Source organism: Pararge aegeria, chromosome 12, assembly GCF_905163445.1.
Source record: "Pararge aegeria chromosome 12, ilParAegt1.1, whole genome shotgun sequence".
Classification (NCBI taxonomy): domain Eukaryota; kingdom Metazoa; phylum Arthropoda; class Insecta; order Lepidoptera; family Nymphalidae; genus Pararge; species Pararge aegeria.
Window position 1 is genome coordinate 16,546,189 of NC_053191.1, and position 24,940 is coordinate 16,571,128.

The window sequence follows — 24,940 nt, forward strand, 5'->3', positions numbered from 1 at the left end:
GTAGCCTCGGTCGAAGCTCACCAGACAATAAAATGACAGTAAATAAAGAAATAAGTAACCTTAATATAATCTTACGTACTCTCGTAATCTTACATCTCTCTCTCTCTCTCTCTCTCTCTCTCTTTGTACGTCAGTCTGTATATCTGTGCTAGTTTGAGAAGGCTAAACCGATTGTCAAAATGGCACTTGCTTCAACGGTTAAGGAAAACATCTTGAGGAAACCTGCGTACCTGAGAGTTATCCATAATGTTCTCAAAGGTGGAGCCCACCAATCCGCATTGTGCCAGCGTGGTGGAGTACTGACTTAAACCCTTCTCATTGTAGGAGGACACCCGTGCCCTGTAGTGGACGGAAATGGGTTGATATGATTATAATGATGATGAAATAGTGATAATGTGAAAGCTTCATCTGCCACTGTCTTTTACTGTGATGGGGGATTAGATTTTTAGGAGCTCGGGTAAGGGGTCATAAAGAAGTTACTTCCCTTGTTGTAACTCTATTTAATCTGCGTGTTTGCCGTGTGTACAGCGCAGTGTACCGATTGCAACTCGTGTAAAAATATAAAATTTTCCTATTAGAATAAACGGTCGCGGCGCGGCGGGGCGACTCGCTGTGTCAGCAACAGGAGTCGTGTTGCGCTATGCATGTGTCCCTACAGATTCAAAGCAATAAATGAAGAGCTTCGACCCTCCACTCGGTTTTTTTTAGGTTAGACGGCCTTAATAGTTATAAAAGATGAATATTTTATCAGAACAGTTTAAAGATAACAGCTATAAAGAGAAAAAGTCTTATATTCATCCAACCCAATCAGCAGCAAACAAACCTAAACTAGTAGTTCCTACTGTTAAAAATTACTTCGAAAAGCCTCATATCGGTGGACACCGGGTGGCATGAAGCAGGACGTGCTCCTTGTATGCCCTTTGCATGTCGCTCTGTTTACGGACGATGGTTTCAACTTACCATCAAGTGGGCCATCTGCTTAGTCCGTAAATTTTTAGTAGGTATATAAAAAAAAAGACTGGATTACTCAGGTAATAAATAGTAAGTTGCCGTTTAAACTACTCACTGGTATTAGAAGTAAGAATTACCTGTAAGCAACCTTACAAAAACATTACCTTTCACTGTGTACGTAGTTTTCTTGACTTTGCCTATTTTTGTTTGACTATCGCAGCCTAAATAAAGAATCGCTGATAGCCTAGTAGGTAGGGTATCGGCTTTTCTTTCCGTGCAGACCGTGTTCGAGCCCCGGCCACTGAGTTATGTGCGTTTTCAATTTAAATATCACTTGCTTGAAACGGAAAGAAGAAGGGAAAACATCAAGATGAAACCTGCATGCCTGAGAGTTCTCCATAATGTTGTCAACGGCGTGTGAAGTCTATAAATCCGCATTTGGCCAGTATAAGAATCCCTAGGTTATGTCAACTTTATGGCTTTGTCGGGAAAGATTCGATCGTCTTTCCCGCGGCATTATTAATTAAACTTCACTTCACTTCAATTCACCTAAAAATTTATTTCAAAACTCAAATTTTCAACCATACCGAGTTTTATAGTTCACTTCACTGTTTATACGAATTGGCAATGGCACTATCAGTACATTATAATTGTTAATTATTTATTTAATAGAAATAGTTTGAATATTGATTTCTTACAAATATCAAATTGTCATCTATACGTCAATTACATAGGTATCATTTGCGTTTTGTTATTCCAAGTCTGATTCTTTTTTGTTATACCGCATTTAATAGTGACTGACGTTTCATGTCAAGACACACGGGAACGCTGTCGAACGGGATAAAAAGTATCTTATGTCCGTCTCCTGGATCTAAGCTACCTCCCTACCAATTTTCACCCAAATCTGTTCTGCCGTTCTTGAGTTATAAGTGGTGTAACTAACACGACTTTCTTTTATATATATAGATATAAATAAATACTTATATTATACATATAAACACCCAGACACTGAAAAACATTCATGTTCATCACAGAAACATTTTCCAGTTGTGGGAATCCAACCCACGCCAGTTGGCCGTCAATGCCGTATTATAGTTTGGCAGACTGTGTTTAAGTGTAAAATATATCATCATCCGCAGTCTATAAACGTCCCACTGTTGGGCACAAGCCTCGTCTCTCTTTCGTATTAGTGATATCTGCATATCGTCTGAGAAAAGTACAGAAATCCTTTGTGGGGATGGGTATATATGCTTTTATAACATGATACCGAAGGTAATATTTGATCTACCTTTACCTAAGTTTAAACAATATATTAAAACACATCTAACAAATTGTGGTTACTACACGATTGATGAATTCCTTAACGACAAGGCTACTTGGAAGCAGGCCACTCCGCTCTCATCTCTCACAAAACAGAAAAATTCTAAAGATTGTTAAACTATAAAATGATGTTGAAAAAGAGCAATCTGCTGAGTTTCTTGCCGGCTCTTCTCAGTGGACTCTGCCTTCCGAACCGGTGGTAGAGTCACTACAAACAGCCTCACTTGACGTTTCAAAAGTGCTTATAAACTAGGCCTACTTGAAATAAATGAATTTTGAATTTTGAATTTCTAACAGTAGATACGGTCTTAGAGCATAGAAGACTTTTAAAAAAACCATATCATACAAGCGATAATAACTAGGACAGATGTCAAAATATGTTCTCCGGAGTACAAGCCAAAGCAAACAAATCTTGTACCGTAGCTCAACCTACTGGTACTGCTAGATCTGTCTACATTTTGAGCAGACTCGGTAATCAAACCCGCGTAGTGGCGGACGACGGGAAGGACCTATGCTCAGAGCATTTATTCGTGGTCAAATCAGGAATGAGGAGATCCGTAGAAGAACCAGAGTTACCGACATAGCTCGGCGAAGCTAAAGTGGCAGTGTGCGGGACACATAGCTCGGAGAACCGATGGTTGTGGGGGTCCCAAGTTGTATGAATGGTGACCTCGCACTAGTAAACGTAGCGTTGGTAGACCCCCCCACGAGTTTGACGGATGACATCAAGCGATTCGCAAGGAGCCCAGCGGCACAATCCCGTGTTATTAGGAACTGCCTATAAGATACCAGGCAAAAACAGGCCAGGCACAGACCAGGTACTATGTCCAGCAGTGGACATCCATTGGTTAACGATGATGATAATGATGGTAGTCGAACACAGGACCTCGTAGTCCATAATTGGAAATGTTAACTACTAGAACAAAGAATAAACGACGGCATAACGGGGCGCGTCGTAAACAATTTCTGGTCAGAATAATTTATAAACTTCGCTAATACGTTCATGGCCAGTGTCAAATTATTACGCGCATAGAATAATATAGTAATATGATAAGAATTGGAGTGTTAGTCTGTCATTTCGATATAAATACCTATCTGTTTTTATTTATGTAAGCAAATATATATACATCTTTCGCTTTAATGTGAATCCTTTACTACGATGTGGAGTTATTTAAGGGTCGGATAGACAAATTCCTTGACCTTTCCGATTCTGCAATTTGCATTTATATTTATTATATTAATATAAATATAGTATTTATATAATATATATAAATAGAAAATGTTTCTGAACATACTTGGGTCAATGTGATTAGAGAGGTTGACATTGCCAAATGTTAACTGGCCATGGTAGTTTCTAAGCATCAGATGACCCCACTTTGTTTTCTGCTAGTTAAATTTAAGAAAATAAACTTTTTACCGTCAAAGACTGGCGAAGACGTTCAAGGTTTTGGCATCTGAAGGATGTTCTCCCTAACTTTTACACTGACTGCTCTCAGAGCTTTAAAGGAACTTGTTGCCGGAAGTCTCGTCTATTTTCCATGCATTGTCCATACGTTGGTTGGTGTGCTTTTGTTTTGACACACCTTTGGCTGATAAGGGCTTGTAGTTTGTATACAGGGTCGGTCAGCTTCGGAATCACAGTCGTTTGAAAACGTTTCCATGACGGTAATTTTGAGAAATGTTGGGTATACGTTCCAAATTCGCCTTTCTGATCGCCGATCTGAGAGATGCCTCCGTAAAGATTTCGAGTTCGAATCCTGGCACACACTTATACACACACAATATATACTTGCTTGCTTTAACGGTGAAGCAAAACGACGTAAAAAAATGCTATTATGAAAAACTTAAAAAACGCGGATAAAGTTGCGTTCAACAGCTAAAGTTTGACTAATGATAATATTATAAAATGGGCTTGTTACAATTAGCCTGGTTAATTATGTGATTATAATAATGACCTTTTTAATAAGACTGTCTGTGGAGTCCGGTAGTTAATTTAGGGTGCCTCATGTTGACAACTAACGCATTGATAGTAAAATATAGGACGACTGACTACTTTAGTAAGATTTTTAAATGGTTTATTTTTTGCATTAAAATTATGTCTTCTTTTTCTTTGTCGTTTTTATTGTGACTAATTTTTTATTTGTATTTTTGAAGTTATACTTCTTTTGGCGCGTTAGGGAAAAATGATGAGTGTAAATTTTTACGATGCGCGTAAATTTTTGTGACGGTGTGCGCACACCGTCACAAAACACCCTGAAGTTAGCTATAGTCAACCAAGTAAGGATATCTACGTATGTGATATGTATTTATTTGTGATATTTATATAAACTTTATTTAACACCTTCGTTCAATTGAAAGTTTTATTATAACCCATTATGGGTTATAATAAAACTTTCAATTCATTAAATTCCTTTTTTCTATTGCTATTGTCGTTTTTTCTACAAGAATAAGGCGAAAGATAAAATTTTTGAAACATTGTTACGCCAAAGAAGTATAACTTCTAACACGTGTTCATAAGTGCACACACTTTTTTTTTATGTACTCATATTTTTAATCTTTAAAATGTATGTAAATATGTAGTATGTTTATTTTTCTTTTAATATATTTTTTTTATTAAAGTTTATATTTATGTTTATGTTATAATATTTATTTGTATATACATTTTAACTATTCCGCTTTCTTGCAGCTGTTCATTACTGTCAAAGGTTGCCTGTAAGAGATTGCTTGCAGAAATAAGGCTGCCTATGCATGCATACAGATTTTGTATTATTTTCATTTTATGTATATTTTGATTTGATGTTTGTATTTCTTCTTCTTTTTCTTCTTGTTATAGTATTTATGGAAGTTTTTTGTTAATCTTCTAATACTTAGCGGAACTTCACTAGGGTAGCCTCCAACCAGACTTGATCAGAAAAAAATCTGAAATTATAAATTCCAAAATTATTCCTGCCGGGGCTGGAGTGCCGCTGCTTCAGGGCGATCGTTAGGAAATTGGATAGAAGCAGGCGTTACTTTGCGGAATTCCATGATATATTATTTGCTATACTCCGCGAAAAGCAGGAGAATTATCTGCAATACTGCGCGAAAAGCAGGAGAATCTGTATGGTGTACTTTATAATTCCTTCAATCTTTATACTGTCACATGTTGAGGGTACATTGCCAAAAAACTGTTTGGCGTGGAGTATAAAGATTTAAGAAAATATAAATTACGCCATACAGATTCTCCTGCTTATTGCGGAGTAAAGCAAATAATGCTTAATTTTCATAATAGATCGTAAGAGGATTGTATTGTACTTTTTAATCCTATTATTATAGAGCCCTAAGATGACATTCCTGGAAGACAGAGACTTGGAGGATGTCCCCACTATACCCGAATATTACAAGGGCAAGACTATTTTCATTACCGGTGGCACAGGTAAGTGTCATTTACCACTATAGTTTGTTAGTAATAGTTTGTGGAGCTTTTTGTGTCAGAGCTCGTCCGAAGAAGTACTACCGCCTAACGCCTTGCTTATTTCTGCACGCAGCATTCCTCCGGTGAAGGGCACCAATGCTTTAAGAAAGAAAGAAAGAAAAATCGTATTTATCGTCACACATTTGTATAAAATGTTACATTTGTGTAAAATGTTACATTTGTGTCATAAAATTGTTAAAGTATAAATAATTTTGTGTCATAAATGTGTGACAATGGAGCTGGCTCAGTATAGCTGCATACTAAAACGCGCAGCACTGGTTTTCAGCCAACTCCATTATCTTCGTCGTCACTGAATTCTCGCGGCTAAACAATAACATAATAATCATAAAAAGGACAATAACATAAAATATAATATATATTAACAAACAAAAGATATTTTTTTCATTAACACAAGCTTATTTACATCGAGAAATACAAAAACTAAAAATCTAAAATCAAAAATTAAATATAATGTGTGTCTGTAATGTGAAATAAAGGAAAAATTATATAAAAGTATTAAAAGGTGTGAAAAGTAATAATTTGTTAGTTTTTATTTATTTATTTTTTAATTACTAGTGGTCATTGAGATTTGTTGTACAATAATTTGAAGAATTTTTTAACTCTATTTGTAGACGTTACACTTTACAGTACAGGTGTATGTGGCTTAACACCTAAGCCATAACTAGCAGTCTACTTGTGTTCCACTATTTTCACAGTATACGTATGCCACAGAACATTATCCTCACTTTTCCATTTGAGCGCAGATGGTGTCGAGTACGTATAGAATAATCGAGGTTTTCGTACAACAATGTACAGAAGTGAAGGAATTTTCATTGTGTTCTTTGTATTATTTATATTCAATTCAATTCTTTTTTTTGCTTACTTCTTCTTCTTAGGGTGCCGTCTCCTTACGAAGGTTGGCAATCATTAGGGCTATCTCTACCTTGGACACCGCTGCTCTAAATAATGATTTGGTGCTCTTTCCAAACCATTGTCGTAGATTTTTGATCCATGATATTCATCTTCGGCCAGGCCTACTTCTGCCTGCCACTTTACCTTGTACGATAAGCTGAAGAAGTTCATACTTTTTGGTGTTCCGCATCACATGACCAAAATATTCTAACTTTCTTTTTTTAATTGTTAAGAGTACCTCTGGAACCTTACCCATTCTCTGCAATACAGTGCTATTCCGTACACGATCTGTCCAAGATATTTTTAACATACGTCTGTACACCCACATCTCGAACGCTTCGAGTTTCCTGGACATGGTCTCTGTTAGAGTCCAAGCTTCTACGCCATATAGGAGTACAGAGAACACATAACACCGCGCTATGCGTGTTCGAAGAGCAATGCTTAGGTTTCGGTCACAGAGAACTCTTTTTAGTCTAGAAAAGGTGTTGCGTGCTTGCTCTATTCTGCAGCGTACTTCAAGACTATGATCCCCTTTGTCGTCAACCATTGTGCCTAGATATCTGAACTTGGATACCCGTTCAAGAACCTGACCATTAAGGTACAAAGAATTGATTAGCTCAGGTGTTCGGCTAATTTCCATAAATTTCGTCTTTTTGGTATTGATGTTAATACCATACTCAGCACTAACGGAAACTACAGAATTGACTATGTTTTGAAGCCCTTCAAGACTATCCGCGATTAATATGGTATCATCTGCGTATCTGATGTTATTTAACGTCTTACCATTAATTGATATGCCGTCTGAAATGTTATCTAGCGCTTCCGAAAATATAGCTTCAGCATACAAATTGAATAGTAATGGTGATAAAATGCAGCCTTGTCTTACGCCTCTTTCTATCTCGATGTAAGAAGACAAAGTTTCTGTTCACCCTTATATTTGCACTCTGATTCCAGTACAGATTTTTTATGAATCGGCAGTCTTTGAAGTCCAAACCTATCTTCTGAAGAACTTGCATCAATTTTACATGGCGCACTCTATCGAAGGCCTTCTCATAATCGATAAAGCAGACAAAAAGATTTCTATTCATATCCCAAAATCTTTGTACCAGCACTTGATAGCCGAAAAGTGCGTCTCTCGTACCTAGCCCGTTTCTAAAACCAAACTGGGTGTATGACAATTGTGATTCACATTTTGAGTAAATTCTGTTGTGAATGACTTTCAAGAACAGCTTCAAAACATGGCTCATAAGTGATATAGTGCGATAATCGCTACATTTCTTTGGATTTTTGATTTTTGGTAAGGTGATAAATGTTGATTTGAGCCAATCGGATGGAATATTACCAGAGTCATAAATAGCATTGAAGAGCTTTACGAGATAATCTTGGTTAAACTCCTCAATTTCCTTAATAATCTCAACTGGTATCTCATCGGGACCAACAGCTTTTCTTGTTTTTGCAGTTTTAATGGCTGGTCCCGCGTCTTTACAAATGAAATCGACCGGATCACACCGCGTATCATGAAAGAGTTCTTTTACATATTGTTCCCAAGTAACTAGTATTTCATTCGTGCAGGTTGTGTAATTGCCATCATTATTAACAAGAGTTGTTTGGGAATATCCTTGGTGTTTAGGGGCTATTAACTCTTTAATCTTCTTATGCATGTTGAACGAGTCAAATTTCTTATCCAGTTCCTCGATAACTGAACATAAATCACCATACCATGCTTCCTTTGCCTGCCTTATCTTACTCCGTATTACTAATTGTAACAATTTGTAATTTTCTTGGTTTGCTTTACTTTCCCGTCTTTTATCCATCAAATCTAAGATTTCCTCCGTGATCCAATTGGTTTTCTTCGTACGATTTTGGTTCGATGACTCTAAAATAATTTCACGTGTTTTAAATATTGCTGTTTTAAACTTATGCCATGCTTGCTCCTCGTCTGAAAAACCCATGTTATAATTTTCTTTTAGCCTACACATTTCATTGTTAACAGCTAAATGAAGTAATTTTTTGGATTCAAGACTAGATTCAATTTGTCAAGGTCTATTTTGGTATTTCTAGATTGTCGGCAGATTTTCTTTAAATTGACTTTTATTACCGCCACAATAGGGTTGTGGTCAGATCCAATATCGGCTCCCGGGTATGTTTTAACAGATTTTATGCTATTTCTATGTCTTCTGTTGATTAACAAGAAATCAATTTGGTTGCGTACAATCTTCTCCGGGGCATCCGCTGGTGATCGCCAAGTATACAGTCTTCGAGGCGGTAATTTGAAGAAAGTATTAGTAACCACGAATTCACCTTCCTGGCAGAATTCCACCAACCTATCCCCCCGATCGTTTCGGACGCCTAGCCCAAACGCTCCGACGACATCGGGCACTGGACTTTGTCCAATTTTGGAGTTAAAGTCACCCATGATGGTTGTTAATTCATGCTTTTTTAATAACTTTAATTGCCGTACCTTCTTCTTCTTTAGGTGCCTCTCCAACTAGTGAAGGTTGGCCGTCAGTTTTTGATACTTTTCCTTTTCTCTCGCGAGGCTAAACAGCTGGGTGGCACTCGCGATCCCAGTCCACTCCCTTATGTTGCGCAACCAAGACTTCCTCTTGCGACCGATGCGTCTCTTTCCAGCAACTTTGCCCATCATTATCAGTTGCAGTAGCCTGTATCTATCATGCCGAAGCACATGTCCTAGATAAGCAACTTTTTTCTTTTTGACGGTCTTCCAAAGTTCGCGCTGACAACCAACTCGTCGCAAGACTTCTTCATTGGTAACCTTTGCCGTACCTATGTCATTATAAAATGTCTCATATCTTCACTTTTCTGCCGTGGGTGCATACACTTGAACTATATTAATATTAAATGGCTTAGCTTCAAGTTGTAGCAACATTACGCGGTCCGAAATGGGAAGAAAGCTTTTGACCGTCGGCCGTAGAGCAGTTTTAACAATTACAGCAACACCATTTTTGTGATGTTTGCTATCATTGCTACCCGAATAATAAATTGTAGCATCACCAGAAGTTAATATGCCATTTTCTACCCATCTTAATTCACTTATACCAAGAATATCAAGCTCTAATCGATTCATTTCCTGTATGACATTTTCCAGTTTACCATCTTCGTATAAACTACGGACATTCCAAGTTGCGATCTTTATAGCTGACCCGGAGATTCTTCGCACCCTCTGACCATTTAAGGTCTGCTGGGGACTGAGGGCCATTTTTATATTTGTCTCAGCCATAATGATTTTTCCTGGGAATAATAATGTGGTGGTTTTCCGTGGCCTTCCACATCGCTGCTTGCTGCCTTCTGAATCTGGGATTCATACAACAACAATATGACTTGTGACTGTACAGGCTTACCTAGCTCCCACTCACTCAGTCTACCACCTGCGCAGCTGCCCACAGTGGAAGGAATATAATGCTTATTTACTGGCGGCATTGACTCGCCATGCCACAGGGTTTTCATTGGGTCTTTGTAGTATTTTATTGAGGAACCTTTCCTAAGGGCTGTCAGCTACACCCTCTAACCCCGCCGGTGGGTGGTCGGGGACTACCGAAGCAGCTAACCGTAATATCTTACGGCTTTTCCACTATCCGCCACCTGTGGACCCCGGTAGTAGCTCACACCTAAGCCCTACCTATTTGCTTACTAGAATTTTCAAAATATATTAAATGTTCTGAAATCCTCCAGTTACAGATTTATTATAAGTATAGATTGGTTTTACATTGTTGGTAGATAAAATATAAGGACAAACAATCCGCCTTAGATGGCATGCAATATAGATTTCACGGATAAAAATAAATTTGTTTTTAATAAAAAACTGCGATGGTATTATCAATACAATTTTATAAATGCGAAAGTGTTTCGACTCGATTTTTAGCATAGATTTAGTTGAAAGGACGAAGAGTAACGAAGGCTACTCCTAGGTTAATCCCAGAAAAACAAACGATTCCGATGTGTAAAAAACCGTTGTCAGAAATTCCCGAGGTCAAATTCCCAATTGTTGTTTACAGGATCATTCGTATTTTACACCAAATATCGCCCTTCCTTCTTATTACAAGGCTACCAAATGTCTTAACACCAGGCGAGTTAATCATTCTTTCCTATTGTTTCTTGTGTTTCAGGCTTCATGGGGCAAGCTCTTCTAGAAAAACTATTGTACTCATGCACAGATTTGGATAGGATATATCTGTTGATAAGACCTAAGAAGGGAGTTGAGCCCAAAGATAGACTAGCTCAGTTATTTGCTACCAAAGTAAGTGGTTTAACATTCTCTAACGTACTCTAGTTTTACACTCTATACTTACTGACTTACTGAGTTCGAATTGTGTTTCTACGGTCTCTCTAAAAAATGGTCAAAATAACGTGATTTATAATAAATGCAATTCAAATTCAAAATTAATTTATGGGGTACTTTCTGTAAGCATTAGTGGCTCTAACACCAGATTGGAAGGCAGATTCTACCGAGAAGAGACTGGCAAGAAATACAGCAGCTTTTTTACAACATCATCAATTTTAATTTTACATTCTTTTTTTGATCTTGTGAGAGATGAAATCGGAGAAAACATAACTATACAACGTGTGAATGAAAACCGAAATAATACTTCAGAGGCTTTAGAGGTACATTATTTACTGTCTCTGTGACTTATCTGTGAAACCGAAACGCTAATAATTTTTGAACCCATTGCCATAGGTTTTACTGAATGAAATCAGATACAGCCCTAACAACACACGCAAAATTAAATGTATTTTTTAATCTATTATAAAGGTGGCTAAAATACTATGCGCGTGTCGGTCTTTCATCTTCAATAGCGTTGTCTAAAAAATATTTGCCAGAACAGCCACAGACGATCTGACCTAAAAAGATCTCACTTGCCGCCCCTAGACCAGAAGCTGGGTACGCCCATTAATGCTGATGTTCTAAAAGTGCAACTGCTTAGTTTCTCGGCGGCTTCTTCGCGGTAGAATAAGCCTACGAACACGTGGTAGTGCCACTACGAACGGACAGAATTGACGTTTTAAGTTTTTATATTACGCCTACTTTAAATAAAGGAATTTTGATTTAATTTGATTTAAACGGTAAAAAAACAAAAGTGATAATATTATAAATACAACGTTAATAGAAGGCTTGTAATAGTTTTCATACAAAATCGAATTGTTATGATCAAGCAGTAGGTATACTGTATAGGCACAGTAAATCTATAACGTACCTAAAGCAGTATAGAAACTAGTCCCGATTGATAAAATAATTACATGCAATCCACGCGACCTACCTACACTTTAATAACGCGAGTGACCGCTCGTCTCAACACTGTAAACCCAGCTAAACTGGGACCACGTGCTCAGACATAGGCTTAGGTCAGCCTAAGCCTATTTTTTGATGAAGAAATAGAATTTATTGTACAATCTATCATTTTATTATGTCTTTCAGTGTTTTGACCGTGTCCGCAAAGAAAGACCTGGTGCTTTCGAATCCAAAGTATTCTTCATAGCTGGAGACACCAGTGAAATAGGACTAGGTAAGCTATTTGCAGTGTAATAGGACCAGGTAAGCTAGTTCTGTTGATTGCAGTGAAACAGGACTAGGTAAGCTATTTCTGTTGATTGCAGAGAAATAGAACTAGGTAACCTTTTTCGGTTGACTGCAGTGAAATAGGACTAGGTAAGCTATTTCTGTTGATCACAGTGAAATATAACCAGGTAACCTTTTTCGGTTGACTGAAGTGAAATAGGACTAGGTAAGCTATTTCTGTTGATTGCAGTGAAATATGACTAGGAATGCTATTTCTGTTTGATTGCAGTGAAATAGGACTAGGTAAACTATTTCTATTGATGACAGTGAAATAGGACTATGTATGCTATTTCTGTTGATTGCAGTGAAATAGGACTAGGTAAGATATGTCGGTTGATTGCAGTGAAATAGGACTGGATAAGCTTTTGGGTTGATTGCTGTGAAATAGGACTAGGTAAGCTATTTGCAGTGTAATAGGACCAGGTAAGCTAGTTCTGTTGATTGCAGTGAAACAGGACTAGGTAAGCTATTTCTGTTGATTGCAGAGAAATAGGACTAGTCAAGTTATTTGCAGTGAATTAGGACATCGTTCAGCGGAGTTATGTGCGTTTTTTATTTAACAATTAAAATATCACGTGAAACAGTTTTAACTTACCCTTTACCTAGAGATTCTAACTACCGTACCCAGCTATGGGCCATTGCCAGGATGTCGATGACGTTGTTGTTAACCACGTATATTTTTCACAGGTTTGTCTGAGGAAGATAGAGTAATGCTGGTAAATCAAACAAATATTGTTTTCAACGCTGCTGCCAGCGTGAGGTAAGACTCAAAGAAAAATACATATACAAATGCACGATTTAAAATAATTAGGAGGCTCCCTAGCATACATTAGTATATATTAGTATTTACCGGACCAATAGGGTTAAAATGCAGGCCATGACACAATTATGTCTATTATATGAACGAAAAAGAAGATAGACCACCTTTGCTTATAAGCAGAGCAACACATCGCATTGTATGTAATACCATGTCCCTCGACCTAAGGTGTTAAGCCATGTCATGCCATGTCAAGCCATGCCATGTAATACCGACAACCTTTCAGACCGGAAAACAGCTATGCTGCTTGGCGGTCACATATTCCATTAAGCTCACAGGCCGTAGGTGGTTTTAAGCGGTTTCATTAATAGTTGGTAAACCACTATCAACACAATTATGGTGGCCACCGACTACGCATTGTTACTCCGTAGTCAGTTTTTTTTATTATAGCAAATTATTACTGATTGGTGGACTTTAAGAGCCATCTCTGTAACGATTAGGTGAGAATACAAAGAGAATTTCAGCTTTTAATGATTAATGCAAAGCTCCAAATTATTTCCCTAACCTTTATGAATTTTGGTTTTTAGCCAGCTTCATTAATAAAATATATTTTTCAGATTTGATGATCCACTTAAAGTAGCTGTAAAACTGAACCTCTCGAGCACCATACAAATGATCGAATTAGCTAAACATATGAAAAATTTAGAAGTAAGTTAGCCTTAGCTTATATAAAGAGCAAAGATTTTGTTTTACACACTACACTGAAACTAAACGCTTTTTAAAAATCCTTTCACCATAAGACAGTTTTTTATCCAATAATAATTAACTATATTTTTTTTCTTTTTAAGATATTATTTATTTATTATATTTTTTGCTTGAAAAATAGTACATAAATACAGATGTAAAGCATAATACAGGAACTACATTATCCTGCCAAGATTAGTGTACAAAAATCATTATGATTATTTCAGCCTCAAATGTTAATGTTTTGCACATAAATACTATGTAATACAAAAATGTAACCGTCCCAACTAATATTATGAATGCGTAAGTGTGTTTGTTTGTATGTACTTCCTTCATGCCCTAACGAAACTCGCTTTTTAAGTCCGTTTTTATTACGGTTTTTTGTCACATTTGTCACAGTCGTGGGAACCGTCTGTTTTGCTGGGATAAAAAGTAGATTATGTTACTTTCGTCCTTTGAACTAACTCTATGGCAATATCAAATCGATTGGTTGTTTGGTTAGGGCATGAAGAAAGGACAAACAAACAGACAAACACACTTGTGTCTGTACTGAAAACCAGCGGTCAGTATTCTTTGGCAGGTATGTATGGCTATATATTATATTGCTTCACAAATTGCGGTCAATAAAAATTATTATTATGATCAGTATTATTACTTTTGCATTTATACTATAAGTAAGGGATACTAGGAGAGAATGAAGGCAAGGGTTAACTTGTAGTGGAATGTAAAACTTGTATTTTCCAGTGTTTCGTCCACGTATCGACCTCGTACTGCAATAGCAACCGTGATCCCGTAGAGGAGATAATATACCTCCCTCATAGTAACTGGAGGGAGACGCTGGAGATTTGTGAGACTATGGATGACCATACTTTGAGCGTCCTGACACCCAAGTGAGTACGAAGTCCCAGCTTTCTTTTTCATATTTTCTAGAGTAATATAATTTTTTTTAATAGTAATATTTTTTTATTTTTTTTATTGGATCATTTAAATGGTAACAATCAATGACGTTAACATGAGAAGAACATAAATAAACGAGAAAGACAGGAGATTGAAACCTTCTAGAAATGACCACAGCATGCTTAATTAAAATAATCTAAAAGCTAATCAAATAACAAAGCAAAATTTAAAACTTAATACCTGCAATACTATACAAAGAATAGTGATGATATAAAATTCAAACGGAAATTAAATTAATTTAAGTTATGTAAGTAAATGTTTGACATGTAATAATTGACGGATTAAGAAAATGGGCAACCTGCTGGTGCGCGCAACACTTCGCAGGGCATTCAAGGAACACGGCCAGCAACGTGTAACCTTGTGTCCACCAACCTGATGCGTAGGTTCTAAGCGTCATGTGACCGGAACACAACATTGCAAAATGCTGCTTAGCTGCAAAAATACATGGTAATAGTACTTCCTCTGATAAGCTCTGGCAGAAAAAGCTCTACTACTACACAGTGGAGGTTACTTGCGGAGGGGAGGTATACCTACGTAGATGGAGAAGATAGCGGCAAGGTCATCTTTAGAAATCTTAATTAGTGAAAACATAATCTGTTAAAGCGGTGAAATTAGAAAATTACAAGTTAAACCCAAGAGGTTAAACATAAGCACGTGAGGTGATATTGGCCCCGTCTCCTCTTTGTGAGATGTCGTGAGAATTTTTTAAATGACTTTCTATTTGCGAATCAGTTCGAAATTTAAATAGCTCCTTTAATAAGTTACCTCCGTGGTTGCTATGTTTCGGAGTTTAGAGCTCATTCCATTTTTAAATAACATGAAACATATAAGCTTATTAGGCACGTACTTTATTTGGCCGCTAAGCCACCGACATATGGAATTTCATACAACTTTAGCCGGCCGCTGCTCGTGTGTATTTGTCCAGTAGGTACAGCAATTTCATTTATCTCAATGGGTATGGGATGGGTATTAACCGAATTCTCAAATTTCCAAGCATGTTTGAATTTTTTTTAAGATAATAAATCTATCAAGGGGTGCCGCGGCAGTTGGTTCGTGTCATGATAAATTTAATTGTTGCTCATGATCTAAGTGAGTCTAAAAGCAAATAGTATTTTTTTTTTTACTTTATTGCATGTCCCGTTTCCATAGCCATTTATTTTCTTCTTTCATTAAGGGTTGTCTGGAAAAGATCGATTAAAGCGATAAAACCGCCTTTGCGCATTTTTCTTTTTTTTCTTTTACTGTTTTCAATATTTTCTATCTTTATCTATCTATGTATCTATGTTTATCATTATCAACTGGTGCACTGGTGCACTACAAGGCACAGGTCTTCTCTCAGTGTGAGACGTCGACGACGACGACGACGTTTAGGCCGTAGTCCACCACGCTGAAAGACTTCACAAGATTATGAAGAACTCTCAGGCATGCAGGTTTCCTCACGATGTTTTCCTTCACCGTTAAAGCAAGTGAAGTTGAATGAATGAATACACTTTTATTGTTAACCACATTTTACATATAAAAAAATTGTAAATAAAAATTTAACAAAAAGGTCATACAAGATGCGGCCTTATCGCTACATAGCGATCTCTTCCAGGCAACCAATGGCGTAAAACACAGCTCAAAAAGAGAGGTAGGTGGTGCATATAGATATATACCTGTATATACAAGTTAAATTGCTTAGGTAAATTAAAAACGTACGTAGCCGACGGACGGAACGTAGGGAGGCCGAGGTCTAGTCTATCAGTATTTTAACCTTTTTTCAGATATATAGGTGAGATGCCTAACACGTACGTGTTCGTTAAACAATTGGCAGAAAACGTGGTTTATGAATATAAAGGAAAACTGCCATTGGTCATCATGAGGCCCTCTGTTGGTAAGTCTTTTATTCAATTCCACTACATGCTAGCCCTTGACGACAATTTCACCTGATGGTTGGTCGTAACGCAGTCTAAGATGGCAGCGGGCTCACCTGATAGCATTTATATTAAACCCATAATATTAATTAGTTTCTACGCGACATCTTACCGGAACGCTAAAAGGGAACGTCTTTGTCGGTAGAATGGTAACTAGCCATGGCCGAAGCCTCGAGGCGAAGCCGAAGGCTTGTATGGGTATCACGCAATAACTACTGAACAGACCCGACTGAAATTTGGTAAATTTATAACTGATACTTCAGATTCAAAAATGGCATCGTTTTCGCACCGAATTTTTTCATTCATTCATGCATTCATGCATTCGGGATATGCGATGATGACGTCAGGAATCATACTTAAATTATTAATGCAAAAGTTTGTAAGAACGGATGGATGTATTTATGGATATTTGCTTCTTACTCTTTCATGCAAAAACTACTGAGCAAATTTTGATAAAACTATACAGTTGTATAGGTTATACATCAGGGTAACACGGGATAAATTCGAGATCGCTACTAAGCGATAAGGCCGCCCTTTTTATCCTACTTTTTAAGTTTATTTTTGTTGTGTCCATTGTTTTTTTTTACTATTTGTGGTGTACAAATAAAGTGTATAAATAAATAAATAAATAAATAAATTGGCCAAAGTATAATGATAGGTTTTAATTAAGTCGAAAAAAATTGCCATCTTGAAGGTTACCCTTGTGAACGGAGCCAATAAGCCACTAAAAATCCTTTACTCCTTTACTCCTATACTTAAAAAAAAGTTTTTTTATCCAAATGTTTTTTAGTTATATCAAGTTACCGTGAACCAATGCCTGGATGGATTGAAAATTTTAACGGACCGATGGGGCTTATCATAGCAAGTGGAAAAGGTTAGTACGTTTATACGTGGATAATAGTACTAAGAGAAACAATTTGAGCATAAAGTCGTCGGAAAAAGAAATTAAATATGTAACTAAAATGTGTAACCTGAAACGCTCATAGTCGGATGATTTATTCACTGGTGTAAACTGACGTTTACGGTGTTATCAGATTTTAATGGAAAGAAAATTGGGTTGTGACAAAAAGAGTCACAAGAATCACTTACAATGAGTATGCGTAATGCCCGTTTTCACCAACAACGAACAAAACAATGGATAAGTAAGTAACGCCTAATCAGAAGCTAATATATAATGATATAAAACATAAAAAGGAAGTATATGCATAGAAATCTTCGCGGCGGCGCTAAGCCTAGTAAGAAAATTATAAAAAAAAAATAGTTTTTTTTTTATTCCATTATAAGACTTGATGCAATCTCTAATCTAAGATGATAGCGGGCTAACCGGCTAGGGAGTATGGTAGAATGATGTGAGCCCCTAATCGGTTTCTACGCGACATCGCACCGGAACACTAAATCGTAGCGGCACGTCTTTGTCGGTAGGGCGGTAACTAGCCACGGCCAAAGCCTCTCACCAGACCAGACCAGAGACAATTCAGAAATTATAAACTCCCCAATTGCCACTGAATGGAATCGAAACCGGGACCTTATGCTTAAGTGAGGGTAAGGATGGGTTTTCCCCGGGCGTCTAACAAAGTCAACAAGAGTGACATGCCGTGGTTGTTTTTTGGTTTGTGTGTACCCCCTTTAGAAAGGGGAATTCCACATAACCTGCTTCCTGCCGGGAATCGAACCTACTCGTACTTTAATTCGCAGCCCTCACCGTTGCGCCAAGGAGGTTGGCATAAAACGTACAATGTGTCCAGCATGCTATAATATTTTAAAACTAAAAATATATGTTTTATATTTTTAATATATGTTTTTTTTTTCTGGTAATATATGTTTTATATTTTTAAGGAATACTTCGTACTCTGTACGGCGATCCTGATATAACTGGAGACTTCATTCCAGTGGACCTGGCAATAAAAGGTTTTATAGCAGCGTCTTGGATCAGAGGAACAAAAAAGTAAGTTTAATTATCCCTATCCCTATCCCTACTAATTTATTTATTTATTTATTTATTAGCTTTTCAAGGGAAACAAACAGTATAATTATACATAAAAGTAATGCCGTATTTTTGTATCACATAGACCAATGCAGTTTCCACAACTTGGTTATACAACAATAATATTAACACGATAACATTAACCACAATTGCTTAGGAGTAGGTAAGTACCCAGCAAGCAATTATTATACAAAAAAAAAAGAAAAAATAATAATAATGTAATTAAAACAAAAATGAAAAACAAAAACTTTAAAGCTATAGTACTTATTTTGTCATAATAAATTTTCTAAACGTGCCAATTTAGACATGAAAAATGTCCGTCTCACAATATTTGTTGTTAAAAGTATTGCACGCACGAGATAAAAAGTTATTTGCCGAATACCTTGTCTTCCATCTAGCCCACGCAAAGGAAGGTTTACGCCTTGCATTTAACCTACGACATGCAAAATCGATATTACTTAGAAGAAGTGTAATATTATAAATGTCAATGTAAGTTTGTTTGTTACGCTTTCACGCAAAAACTAACTTAACCGATCCTCATGAAACTTTGTAAACATATTCTTGGAAGTGTTACAAGGAATAAGGATACTTTTTATCCCGACATTAAGCTCGGTTCCTTTGGGAGAGGGGATGAAAGTGTTTGATGACAAATTATAACCGATTTAAATAATTATTTTTGTACTATAGAGGTTGTAATATGTGTTTAATTTTGCCCAAAATTTGTGTAGATCTTATGAATTTGGTTGGAGATAGTGGACAGAACTCCTCAGCGGACAACAGCGAACCCCTCATTTAAGGCTTAGCGATACTGAATACTTTAACTTTTTTTAGAACTACAACTAAATTGAATGCCACATCAAAAAACAAACGCCGACGAAGTCGCGGGCAATAGCTAGTATTCCACCACGCTGACTTTTACGTAATCAAAAATATCACTTGCTTCGAAGGTAAAGCATAACATTCTGAGGAAACCTGTATGCCTGTGAGTTCTACGTAATGTTCTCAAAGGTATGTGGAGTCCGCCAATCCGCACTGGGCCAGCGTGGTGGACTACGGCCTTAACCCCTTCTCGTTGTGGGGCCAACCCGTGCCCTGTGGGCCGTTAATGGGTCGATATGATGACTGTAGCAAACATTAGATTGTGTTTAGAAGTAAAGATGTTCCGTATATCTAAAGATTCTAAAGCATAATATATGAATTTTGGTATTTAGCCAGTTTCATTAATAAAATATAATTTTCAGATTTGATGATCCACTTAAAGTAGCTGTAAAACTGAACCTCTTGAGCACCATAAAAATGATCGAATTAGCTAAACATATGCAAAATTTAGAATATATAGGTGTTCCGTATATCAAATGATTCTAAAGTGCAAGCATAAATACTTTATTTTTATTTTTATTGATATTAATTTCTAATTTCCATCTTACTATCTAACACTGAAAAGGAATGTAAATGTAACTATTCCGAACGTTCGCTAGCGCCACCTACCTATCAACGTCATTCGCGTTCGGACGATTCTCGCTAACATACAACGCGGCGCGGCGCGCACGTCCTGTTAATGCGGGACTTCAACACTTTTCTGCAGTCCGACACCCCAACCCCCTAGTGGTCGAGGCGTCCACTTATACCCCCGCCCCCGACGTCCACTTATACCCCCGCCCCCGACGTCGAGCCAAAGCGGCGACGTCCGAAGCATGTCCTTGACGACCCTGACGATAAAATAACTACCGACAACGAGTCCCAACAACACACACACACGCAACAAACACAGCGTCTTCGCCGGCGAAGACGAAGGCCCCGATTTCTGACGTCATCCGGACGTGGATCCTTACCACGATCACGGGGGCGTTCGGACTAAACAATGATTAGTCCAAAAGTCCACCAACAGTCAGATTAACGTCGAACCGAGCCGAGGTCCGAGTCCTCGCAGGAGGCACCCTCGGGTCGACGTCTCCCGCTCTCGCGCTCGCCTCACTCCCCGGTGACGCCGTAGCAACCCCTCAGGTGGTTATCGGCAAATGTCCATCCGAAAAATGAAAATGAACACTCTTCTATCAATCGTTTAAATCGTCTTGATGATTTAATTTAGTCTTGATGATTCCAGACTCGAACCAACCGATGATATTCCAATTTACAATACATGTAACGGCTCAATGGCGTTTGTAATACATTCGAAGAACATTTTAAGTTATGGCCATAAGACTATAGAGTCTTTTCCATTGAATGACATGGTTTGGAGTGCAGGGGGAACCATTTCTGGTAATAAATATATTTATTTTATAAGGGTAAGTAACCTTTTTAAAGTTTTTGCTATTCTAAGTCGGGCAGTTACAATTATTGTGTACCAGTGATCGTTCAATGACACCATAGTTATATTGGATAGAAGCAGGCGTTACTTTGCGAAAATCCATGATTTATTATGAAAATTAAGCTTAATTTGTTATAGTCCGCGAAAAGGAGGAGAATCTGTATGGTGTAATTTATAATTTCTTCAATCCTTATACTCCACACCAAACAGATCTTCGGCATTGTACCGTACGTTTCACTCCGAAACCGGAGCATCCTCAGGAGAACTTGACTTAACAATATTTTATAATTTTATTTTCATAATATATCATAGTTATAAAAAAAAACTTTTACATCATTTTCTCTAGGCCGGTCTGGAGGCTTCGGTCGTGGCTAGTTACCACCCTACCGACAAAGACGTGCCGTTAAGCGATTTAGCGTTCCGGTACAGAACAGATTAGGGATATGGGTTTAATATTATTGAACTTTGACTGCAGATTGGCGCAGTTGGCAGCGACCATGCGTTCTGAGTCCTAGGCTGTGGGTTCTTTCCTACAACTGGCAAATATTTGTGTGATGAACGTAAATGTTTTTCAGTCTCTGGTTGTTTATCTGTATATTATAAATATTTGTGTATATTATTCATAAAAATATACATCAGTCATCTGAGTACCCATTACACAGGCTACGCTTTCTTTGGGACTAGATGGTGACGTGGGTATTTTTTTTTTTTAGGTGAGATTGCAGTCGATGGACTGTATGCTAGGTGCCTATTCAAGATTTGTTTGTATTTCGCTCGGTTGCCGTCGGTTTTTTATCGACCCGATTGAGAAAGTATATTTTAGTTGTAGTCGAGCTTTTTGTGACAGCTCGTCCGGAGAAGTACAACCGCCATGGATATTTTTTTTTTTTTTTAATTCCACTGCAAGTTAACCCTTGACCTACCAAATTTGCCTCTGCCGGGAATCGAATGAATGAAATGAAATACACTTTATTGTACACAAACAAGCATTAACAAAAAATACACAATTAAAATAAAGGAGAAAAGGTACAATAGGCGGCCTTATCGCTTAAAGAAGGAAGGATTCGAACCCGGGACCTCCTGCTGAAATACACAGCACTCACCGTTGCGCCAGGGAGGGCGTCGCCATCTGGCGCCAATTGCTGTGTTCCGGTATGAAGGCGTGTTTGCAGGTCTAAATACCACCTACAAGTTTTTCTCTGTTTATAGAAGATGGTTTTCCACTTACCATCAGGTGAATTCGATTGGTCCGTGAATTATTAATATTAAAAAAGCACTGCTGATTGCAAAATAGAATGGTCTAAGTACTATCCCATTCCGTCTGGAGGTTTGTGCCTAGATTTAATGAAAGTGGTAATAAAAGGGTCATTATATAAAAAATCTTATTTAATCGTGTTGTTTTCAGGTACTTTTGTTACACGTCCTACCCGCAATTTTACTTGATTCATTGTTATGGATATTTGGGAAAAAAACAATGTAAGGTATTCTATAATTCTATTGGATGAATTTAATTTATGAAATTTATAAATGAAATTATTTTTGTCAACTCCCATTCTTTAAATCCTCTCTAAAATATTCTGAAACTGCAAGCTTATTGCCAACATTAAAAAACCAATGTTGACTTTCATAATAACACTCCTTTGTTTTTTTTTCGATTCTGCAAAGGGTTAACTCTACAGACAGCCACATTCTTACTGCTCGATGCGTGGTATATTTAAAAATTTCAAAAAAAGAACATTGTCATTGACGTGCATTTCAATAACAGAACGCCGCGTGGATAAAAAAAAGTAGGTTATTCGAATCCCCGCCATATTTCTTCTATATTTATATTGTGGTGTTTACAAATTAAAATAACTAATTAAATCATTTTCTGAAGAAGTACTTTAAATAAAATAATGAAAGAATTTAAATAATTCTTTCATTATTGGGCACAGGTCTCCTCCCACAGTGAGAAGGGGTTAGGTTAGGTTATACTCAGTAATAGATGAAAAAGGTTACTAGGACTGGCTGCTAATTAAGGCAAGTTAACTATTTCAGCATATTTTATAGAGGATTTAGTGAGTAGGTAAAGTCCTTAATGCAACTGTTCTTAACAAGGTATCAAAACATTCATGTGATACTATTATCATTCGTGTTTTAATAAATAAATTAATATACTACGACAATACACACATCGCCATCTAGCCACAAAGTAACCGTAGCTTGTGTTATGGGTACTAAGATAGCTGTTGAATATTTTATGAATATAATACACATAAATACTTATAATACACAGATAAACACCCAGACACTTAAAAACAATCATGTTCATCACACAAACATTTTCCAGTTGTGGGAATCGAACCCACGGCCTAGGACTCAGAAAGCAGGGTCGCTGCCCACTGCGCCAGTCGGCCTTCTCCTTATATAAAACAGTTGCATAAATAACTATCATAATACCCCTTTATATAAAACAGTTGCATAAATAACTATCCTAATATTATCCTGTATTTTCAGGGTGCTTAAAATCCAACGCCGGATTTACAACGCTAACTGTGCTATCGCATACTATCTCACTCAGCAATGGACATTCTCCAACAAAAACTACTTGTCGCTTCGGTCAAAGATAAAGGCAGAAGACTTCAAACACTTTTACTATGTGATGGAAAATGTTGACATTTTAAATGATTATATTAAAAACTGTGTCATTGGGGCCAGGCGATATTTATTGAAAGAAGAGGATGACACTCTACCTAAAGCCAGAGTTCACTATCGAAGGTAAAAACATTGAATTCGACGACCTCCGTGGCGCAGTGGTGATTAGTCCAGGTCCCGAGTTTGAACCCCGGTGGGAGCAATTTGGGAGTCTTACATTCTCCAACTTTTCTTTTATTTTATGGAAGTTTAGTTGCCAAAAACAACCTGAGGGGTTGGGGGAGACGGGGCGACCGCGAAAGCTCGCCATGACAAGAGCCCCCGACAACGGGGAGGGAGGGGGAACCACGACCCGAAGATGCCTCCTCCCTTGAAGAGGACTCCCTGATCTTAAGCAAGATTTACTTACTCGCAATCGAGGAGCCGTTTACGAGTATGGAAATGATTGCATATTGCAGTAAATTAGATCTTATTTTGATTGAGTTAAAGCTCAAATTATTCAGTTCTGGCTTTTGAAATAACGTTTGTAAAACAAACATCAGAAGTAAAGGATTTGCGGCTCTGAAACGACTGCCATTACGCCGAATTTACTTTGACGATACAGACTTTGATATACGAAAACGACTCCTCGAATTCGAGGTAGCAAATCTTGTACTAAAGCTACTGTCTAAGTCTGGTGCGTACAACCAAATACGGGCTGCCAAGCGATTAAGTGTTCCGGTACGATGCGGCATATAATCCAATTGCGAAACGCAAACGTTGGGTTTTATACTAGAATTCAATTTTTACAATAGCGCATCGGTCTCATGAAAGATCAATTTGTGTAGAAATTACGATAAAACTTATAACTTAATTAACCCCAGAGTTGTCTCTGGGGTGTTGTAAGTTTGACGTGGCTGTGTGTGTTTGTGTGTGTCTGCGACATCGTACTTACCGAACGGATTTACCGATTTTGATTTATTTTTTCGTTTGTAAGTTGAATCAGTCACGATTGTTCTTAGCTGTGTTTGATGAAAATCTTTCCAAGATGGCGGCCACAACTCCCTCAATATGAGTATCAAATAAAAGGGGTGGACTTGAAGAATAATATACACAATATTGTGGGGGTTTGGGGGAGGGGGTATTTTTAAATTTTTAGTTTTTAATTATATAACATAGATTTTACGGTGTTTTCAGATTACAGCAATTAAGCATAATGTTTACTGTAACTTTGTTGTGTTTCTTATATTTTCAGAATTAATATATTGGCGAATCTGGTTAAATACGTGTTCTACGGCTGTACGATTCTGTGGATAGTACGCACTGATTTCGTACGCAATCTTTATGATAACACGACTAATTGAAATTTGAAGGTCGTTTGAAATTTAATGGAGTGGAGAAATATTGGTTCCAATTCTGTTGTTCACAAATCTCTAGCCTAAACTGGTAGGT

The 24,940-nt window shown here is 37.4% G+C and overlaps 1 protein-coding gene across 1 annotated transcript; it reads left to right on the plus strand.

The window, feature by feature from the left end:
- The first annotated feature begins 5,595 nt into the window (after positions 1–5,595).
- LOC120627792 (fatty acyl-CoA reductase 1-like) lies at positions 5,596–24,940 on the plus strand. Its single transcript, XM_039895822.1, has 13 exons — positions 5,596–5,686; positions 10,765–10,895; positions 12,072–12,159; positions 12,900–12,972; positions 13,587–13,677; positions 14,458–14,603; positions 16,434–16,543; positions 17,374–17,457; positions 18,420–18,528; positions 20,672–20,852; positions 22,281–22,351; positions 23,372–23,632; positions 24,744–24,940. The coding sequence occupies exons 1-13, from the start codon at positions 5,596–5,598 to the stop codon at positions 24,850–24,852; spliced, it is 1,545 nt and encodes a 514-aa protein (XP_039751756.1). The 3' UTR covers positions 24,853–24,940.

What these genes read in the sequence shown, in the direction of transcription:
- LOC120627792 (XM_039895822.1), top strand. Translation starts at nt 5,596, where the DNA reads ATGACATTCCTGGAAGACAGAGACTTGGAGGATGTCCCCACTATACCC. An exon ending in TGGATCAGAGGAACAAAAAA is followed by an intron (nt 18,529 to 20,671) that starts GTAAGTTTAATT and finishes TGATGATTCCAG; the next exon opens with ACTCGAACCAACCGATGATA. An exon ending in AATATATTTATTTTATAAGG is followed by an intron (nt 20,853 to 22,280) that starts GTAAGTAACCTT and finishes TGTTGTTTTCAG; the next exon opens with GTACTTTTGTTACACGTCCT.